Raw genomic sequence first — 8031 nt, forward strand, 5'->3', positions numbered from 1 at the left:
TGGACTTTTGGAGTGTTGGACAAGGTATATGACAAAACTGAAATTGGGTGAAAGAAAACATAAAAAATGAGTGAAATTCTTTTTTTTTTTTTTCGTGGACTGGGACTGAATGTAGTAGATAATGGTTATTAGATGAGTGAAATGTTGAGCAAAACATTCAGTTTCAGGTCAAGTTCGAAGTAATAGTTGACATGCCAGCTCAGGTGATTCACGAACTATAATCTCTGTTCAATATCGAAGTTCCAAGTCAACATTTCATAGATGCCGATTTTAGTTATAATAATCACATGATAATATGTAAGGAACGAAATCATGAACAGGTCATATGAAGGAAAATTAATTATTAGCAACATGCTAAAACCTCCTTAAAACACACAAAGTAGAATTGGCGGGAGATGCAAACATACAGGATCGAAGATTTTGGAAATGACTCGTTTTGTGAATGTTGCGTTTAAGTCAGGATTTCCTTTACCTCGGTGCTACCTCGACTGATTTCAGTCTCATTTGGCAAGACCGATGCATAAAACAAGTTTTCGAATCATCTTGGGTTTCATGTTGATGTGTTTCGAATGCGGTTCGAACATGTTTGAAGTAGCTGCACGAGATTCTTATCGAGTGAATGTCGGTTCCATATTCAGCACACTGTAGCTGAGGCTTGAATTGTAAAGCTACAACACATTGACATAGTGCTGGATCACTTGCAAACAAAATATTCACATTTTACTCTACCAGGAGATCGAGGTTGTTCATGACATGATATATACACATTACGGTCCTCTCATGAAATAAAGGATCCAAGGTAACAGATCACTTGGACTTTTATTGTACTGCAAACAACTGTGCTTTGATCAAAGTGGAGGCGTCGGATTTCCCACACATCTAAGCGACATCTTTCTCCTTGAAAGTTATGGCCAGAGGAACCGGAGCATCCCTGGCTCTCTTCACATTTACTATGACAGGTTCCCCATATCTCTCCCCTCTAGCATCCATCATCTGCAACAAATTGATGAATCAAGCGCTTTAGTTCTCGTTTTCGATAAGGATAACTAACTGCATACGTCAGAGAGCTGAAGTTGAACTGCCATCGCAAACTGTAAAAGCTTGAGTTTATAGTGAACAGCTTTGTTTGTTTGTCCTGCATTTATAGATAATCTGTAATTTATCTTCTTTTCTTTCATTATTTACCATCCAAAATTCCTCATCTTGGAACTATTGTTGACCCCAGTTCATGCAGAGAGTGACAGGCCTTCAAAGCAATTCATTCCAACGAATGCGCTATGCACTTCTTAAGATCTTTGATAAAAATTCCAGAGTTCCGTTTATTATTTGCTGATTTTCTCTTAGTAAACAACTTCGAAATCAAAATTGATGCTTGTTAGATCAAGAAAACTTTTACCTCTTTGATGTTCCGAACTTGTTTTCCGTTAAATCCCACAATAACATCACCGGTTCGAATGCCCGCATGATCAGCAGGGGATCCTTTAAATACCTGACGAAAATAAGAATATGTAAGGAACCGGCAATTTTGACAAATAAGGAGAATGCATGGTCTAAAAAGGCTAGCTTGAACAGCATTACGAAAATACAGTGACATTAGACTACGGATTTCCATGTGTACACAAAATAAAAGTTCATTGTCACAAAAGGTGCGGATCAATTATTTTGGATCGACACTTTACTAGTGCAATGATACTTGAAAGCATGCAACATAAGTACAGAAAGCTTTCTTTGGGGTACTTTCACAAGGAACTGGTGGCACCGGCATGGCATTAATGTCGCATATACAGTATGATACTCATCATGGCACAGTCGACAAGTGATGTTGGTTTATTGTATGGAACTTTATCTCCACACAAGGTTTTTCCGTGTATAAGTTCAAATAGCACGTTTCATGAGAAATAGAGAGGACAAAAGAGTAAGGATGACGAGCTAAACAAACAAAAGAGTGACCTTAGCTGTGTATAAAAGGGAAGAGAAGGAAAACATTTCCAGATTTGCCGGAGGAATAAACCAAATGCACCTTTTGTAGAAAGACGCCATCTTTAGCATTAGGAAATGTGGGGTAACTTTGTTTAAGTGCTTCGAAGTTCTCCCCACTGATGTTCCGCACAATCCATCCGAAATCCGGCCGTACAAGCCTCCTGCCACAAGTTACTATCTGTTACCCGGGACGAGATTATATGCTTGAAATATCACAAATTCTTTGCACACATACTCAAATAATTCATATAAGGAAATAAGTTTGGAGAAACAATAATGTAGAAGACTTTGACATGACCATTTTAGTTACTGATCAATGATAAGAAAGTAACTGTGTAAGCTTAAACTAGGTCAGACTATTTCTTTTCCGCCCAACACCAGGAGTAATCGCAAAGAAAGCAATAGAATAATCTGATTGCTCAAGAACATAAGGCACATTAGAATATAATGAAACACTTGCTTTAAAATGAATCACCCGTTTTATTAAAAAAGGAGGATAGGAGACAATTGATTCTTATACCAATAGAAAAGTTAATCACAATAGTTTACATATCAAGCAGGTTTGAGGCAGCAAAAATAGAACTTACTGAAAATTCTGGAAGGGCTTTATGATAGCTGAAATAAGATCAACCGGTACAGCAAAGCTCACTCCAGATGCTATGTCCGGTTTCACATTCTCAACATTGACACCAATTACTTCTCCATCAACATTGCAAAGAGGACCCCCAGAGTTTCCCTTCACGAATGAAGAAACAGTGGCAACTAGTGTCAAGTTAAGGAGCATACCATAGTTATGCCAAAAGAGTAAGTTGGACAGAGAAATGCATGCACGTTAGTTTACCATCAATGCCGTCACAGACCTCTATTTGATTAGACTGTGCTATGTACGGTCTACAATTCTGTATCATAAATATAGGTGGCCCACTAATGACGAGATATCCAATCCCCCTTTTTCATTTCTCAAGCTTCTAGAAAGTCTCCTGTAGCATCACACCTCTCGGTTAGCTAGACTTTACCCATATAACTAATTACCTTTATAGTTCCTGCTCTTCCCACATTGATGTAACACAGCTCTATCTCAGTCTAGCAGTTAATGCACAGAGTCTGGTCTAGTATTATTAACGCTGCATATGTGAATGCAACAGCAAAAGGAAACAAAAACCAATCTCAGACAGGCAGAAAAACACAGGCATTGTTCCATCTTACTGGATTGATTGCACAATCTGTTTGTAGATACTCCATCATTCCTTCAAGTCCCAACTCATTGCCCGCGCGATGAACACAGCTATATCAAGCAAAAGAAGAGAAAAGGAACTGTCACTTTGTACTTATACATCCACGCTGTTGTGCAAATACAATCAACTAAGGAAAACAAAGATTTCGACAAAAATTAATTGCTTGGTCACATCATAAGTACAAATTGAATGACCTGATAATCCCAAGCGTTACAGTGTGTTGAAGGGAAAGTGGACAGCCCATGGCTATTGCCCAGTCTCCAGGACGAAGCTTACTAGATGAGCCAACTTTTGCTGTTGAAAGGGGAGAAGTTGGTTTTTCAGTCTTTACAATGGCAATATCAAGATCCACGTAAGCATCAACAACTTGGCCTACAACATCTTTCTTGGCTTCTTGCAAACGTACGAGAACCTGCGACATTCTTTCTGTAAGCCGAGAGCCCATGACTATTCATGTTTAAATCCACGAGTTTTGTCTAGAAAACAGAAGCGTTCACAATCTTTGTCGGAGCCTTATATAAAAATAGTCACCGTCCATTTAATAGTTTAAGCCTCTGGTTTTGGACTTTCTAGCACAACTAATTTTTTTATTTTTCAGCATAGTTATATTCGAGAAAAAAACAGAATATAACCCAAGTCACAGAAAGGGGTCTGAGAAATAATACTGGTAAAAGAAAATGAAAATTATGGCACTTCAGAGTTACATTCGAGGAAGCAATATGGGCATGCAAATCTCCACCGATCATGCAGATACTGGCAGAGCAATATGTTCCGTGCCTTCAGTTACATGCTTGTGTGCAGAGAAATAGAATGAGAATATAGTGAGCACAGTCGAAGGCTAACTAATCTGACAAAATTCTTTCCGATCCTTAACCATATGTGCAGGTTAGACGTCATCAAGTTCAAGATGATATCATTATAATAAGATCATGTGGTAGAGATAAAAACAAAGTGAAAAGCTTGAACTTGGGCCACTGAGTTTGGACAGCAAAGTACACCCTCAAACACCAACCTGCCCATCGGCTGAATATACCATGTTCGTTTTGTCGAAGACAACATGAGCACATGTTAAAATGTAGCCATCCTTATGAATTGCAGTTCCAGAACCTATCTCCCCGTCAACATCTGACCAGCAAGATAACAAAAGACTTCTCAGACTAGTGCCAAAAAAGAAGAAGAAGAAAAAGTAACAAAAGATTTTCAGCCAGGACAACTCAATAAGAGAAGGATCACATGGCGTACTTTGCCCTCGATTTCGAGCACATAGACTAGCGACAGCAGGAGCGGTCTTAGCAGCAGCATGGGCAATTGTATCTCTGCCAAAATACGCCAGTTTTGCATTTTCTTCAGATTTAGCTGAAGCTGCCTTACTTGTATCGTAACACCTAATCCAACTAGTTTGAAGAGACTGGGACGGAAGTACTTCTGCAGGTTGCAAAAATAATAAACGAACATATGACGACAGAGGAAAATAGTGGTGTTACACATTGGTTTTGATAAAATTAGAAAGGAGACAAACCGTGTCGCCGCTGATTCAAGGAAATAAATGCCGGGGAGGTGGCGTGAATTCCTTACGCAATTGGGCAGTATTTGCGGCTAATGGGTTTGATTCTGTTGTTCAAATCAAACAAGGTAGTTCAATTAGAAAGGGTCTCAACTACAACTATATGAAAACTTTAAATTTACCGGGGCTTGATTCCTTAACCCAACTTTAGGTCAAACTCCAATTTTCTCCCAAAAAAATTTTTGTCTGAAAAAAATTACAAAATTTCACTCTAGTCTCAAATCTGCCCCATGTCCAAAAATTCCACAAATTTCTTTAAAATTATCGGCATCAAGGCTAGTTTGAGGCTCATTATCATAATATATGTTTTCACCAACAACCTTATTTTCATATGGAACAATAGTGGTCTCTTGATACTAATAATTTCGAATATATCCATGGCAATATTTTGACGTGGAGCAGATTTTGAATTAAGTGAAAGTTTGTGATATTATTTAGATAAAGAAAAAAAGTTGAGGATAGAATTGGAACAAGAACTAAAGTTTGAATTTATTTTAGGAAATTAGCTCAATTGATTAGCAATCTGCTACCTACCCCAAAATCCTTACTACGAATCCAATGTAGGCAAGAAAATACGTTTCGGCCATTAGATATAACGGGTGTCTCGTGAGATTCACCTAGCCTTAGGATATGGAACTATTCAACCTATGTTCACCGGATGCATGTAGAAACACTAACATCTCTAGAGCAGTCACCTCAGGGTTCGTCGGCTATGGCCTGCAAGCACTCTAAAGGGCACACCATATCCGACGAACTCTTGAGCTTGTCCTTAATGCAACTATACGCAAAAGACGCTCTAAACCGCAAACATTAGAACACTTCCTGTTTCTAGGCAAACAGGCCGAATGGCATCATATTAAGCATAGATTCACCAACATATAACAGAAGCACTGGCATGAAATAGACCAAGGTACTTACTGCTAGCATTTGCATGAAACAGACCAGAGCGAGCAACAGCGGTTCCCGCCATCTGTAGCATCAAAATTTACGCAGTCAAAAAGAAGAAAGAACGGAAAATTGTCTCTGCTATTGATACTTGAAATCCAAAATTGCTCTAAGCTTCCCCTCAGCAGTAAAAATTTTTGCTGGCACGCTTGGGAAGAGAGCTATGTGCGGACAGGAGAAGCAGAAGCAAAATTACCTGTAGGAAGCTCCAGAGCAGAGATCAAGTGATACCCAGATTCTGTTGGCGTCTCCATCGAATGAATTCACACCTAAATACAGCTTCTGATCCTACCAAAAAAAAAAAAAAAAAAAAACTTAATTGACTACTAAGTCAAAGTCCTTGATTAAATGCTAGTTATTTGTGGGGGTTTTCGTACGTAAATAAAGAAAATAACTCCCAGGTTTCGTTTGCAAATGAATTTCGCGTTCCCGAATCAAATTGCCCGGCTGCCACCCGCTTGTCCTAAAAAATTGAAGCTTGGTGGTTAATTATGGCGTGTTTAGTAACATTTCTGTTTAAAAATTATTCCAGGGAATAAAAATAGAAAAAAAGTGTTTCTGTTCTGGGGAACAATTTTTGAATAAAAAAACGTGTTTGGTAAACTTGTTCTGGAAATAAAAATGAACATAAACACATTTAGTAAATTTGTGTTCTTTTTTTTGTTTCTTTTAATTTTTAATATTTTTATTTTATTTTCTTTCTTTTTCTTTTTTTTTTTTCTTCTTTTGGCCGGTCGCCGACCTCGGCCATGGTCGGCGACGGTCGACGAGGGCCGGCGACCGGCCGACAAGGGCCGGCGGCCTCCCCCAACCACGGCGAGGCTCGCCGGCCCCCGGCCGCCGAGCCTCGTCGTGGTTAGGCGAGGCTCGGCCTCACCTTGGTGGGCGAGCTCGGGCTCACCCGGATCCGGTGAGCCCGAGCTCGCCCAGCCTTGCCCGTGCCGGCGAAGCTCGGCCTCGCCTTGGCCGGGGCGAGCTTGGGCTCGCCTAGATTCGGCGAGCCCGAGCTCGCCCGGCCAAGGCAAGGCCAAGCATCGCCGCCCAATAATGCTCCGGCGAGGTCTCCGGCCCTTGACGGCCGCCGCTGGCCATAGCCGAGGCCGGCGATCGGCCAAAGAAAAGAAAAAGAAAAGAAGAAAAAAAAAGAGAAGAAAAAGAGAAGAAAAGAGAGGAAAGAGAAAAATTGTTCTTAAAAATTGTTCCAAAACAAGAAACACATTTTTCTTGTTTCTTGTTTCTATTTCAAATGTGTTCTTGGGAACAAAAAAAAATAGATTTGAAATAAAAACGCAAACAAACGCGTTTATTATTTTTTTGTTTTCTGGAACAAAAAAACAGAAATTTCATTCATAAACAGAAACAAAAACATTAACAAACAGGCCATTAGTGACAGAGCACGTACAAGGTCTTGCAACGTTTGGGAGTCTTGGATTTTCATGCATAAACTACAAAAAAGAAGAAGATAGTTTCCACGAAGTGTGTGATTCACCGTTGCTTAGAAAAGAAGTTGCATTTATGTAGCAATGAGACGATGCGCACTGGTTAAATAGTGACAGAGCAAGCATGTGCACGTTATATTCTTTCCCTACCAATGATAAGAAGCACACGTGACCGTCAGGAAGCAGATAACCATTTCTGAGCAATAGCAGGACAGCAGATCAATTCCCTTCTCGGAATTTAAGGAATTTAAGAAGACTAGGTCAATAGGTCCCTTTGAGAGTATGTTTCACTTTTTGGTGTTTCCTACAAGATACTAATCTTTTAAAAATATATTTAAATGTACGGATTTTAGTGATATAATAATCTTTAAGCTATTACAAGGATAACATTCTATTACGAATTACAAATTCTTATAAAAGTGAGTCCCATAATAATTCATAATTATTTGTTATTTAATATTTTGTGATGCAAAATAAATTGTTATTCTCACAATAAATTAAAGATTGTCATTCATTACACTTCATGAAGACTAGAGAGGGAGGCAGCAAGAGGGTACTATGGTGCCATTGCACCGCACCAGATGCAATTTCATGTTGTTTGGCAACTTCCGTTTTTTGGAATTTCATAGCTACTCTAATACCACGTGTAGAGAAGCGAATGATTGCCCAAGAGAAATAGACACTTCTTTATTAATAATATTATAGAAGCAAGTAAACTCTCCACACCTACTTCGCAATATTTTATTTGTAACTCTTCTCACCACTCACGCTAACACTCAATGACACTTACTACGCTCGCAAGCCACCCACTACAACACTGGCTTGTTCCTTGGGTTTTGAGGGAAGATCCCTAGGATAAACTTCCATA

General features: G+C 39.3%; 1 protein-coding gene across 1 annotated transcript; it reads right to left on the reverse strand.

The window, feature by feature from the left end:
- Nucleotides 1-686: 686 nt before the first annotated feature.
- LOC104415573 (putative protease Do-like 14) lies at nt 687-5990 on the reverse strand. Its single transcript, XM_039299345.1, has 11 exons — nt 5921-5990; nt 5698-5749; nt 4735-4826; nt 4458-4640; nt 4228-4340; nt 3410-3627; nt 3187-3265; nt 2568-2716; nt 2021-2141; nt 1397-1489; nt 687-993 (listed from the first exon to the last, which is right to left on the reverse strand). Exons 5-11 carry the CDS (start codon nt 4249-4251, stop codon nt 880-882), a joined length of 798 nt encoding a protein of 265 aa, XP_039155279.1. The 5' UTR covers nt 4252-4340; nt 4458-4640; nt 4735-4826; nt 5698-5749; nt 5921-5990; the 3' UTR covers nt 687-879.
- Between the last annotated feature and the right edge of the window lie 2041 nt (nt 5991-8031).

This window comes from Eucalyptus grandis, chromosome 8, assembly GCF_016545825.1.
Source record: "Eucalyptus grandis isolate ANBG69807.140 chromosome 8, ASM1654582v1, whole genome shotgun sequence".
Classification (NCBI taxonomy): domain Eukaryota; kingdom Viridiplantae; phylum Streptophyta; class Magnoliopsida; order Myrtales; family Myrtaceae; genus Eucalyptus; species Eucalyptus grandis.

Coding starts and splice junctions, on each gene's coding strand:
- LOC104415573 (XM_039299345.1), bottom strand. CDS start 4,251: ATGGTATATTCAGCCGATGGGCAG. Junction 1,490..2,020: donor ATGGCGTCTTTCTACAAAAG/GTGCATTTGGTT, acceptor TATTTTCGTCAG/GTATTTAAAGGATCCCCTGC. Junction 994..1,396: donor AAGTTCGGAACATCAAAGAG/GTAAAAGTTTTC, acceptor AATTTGTTGCAG/ATGATGGATGCTAGAGGGGA.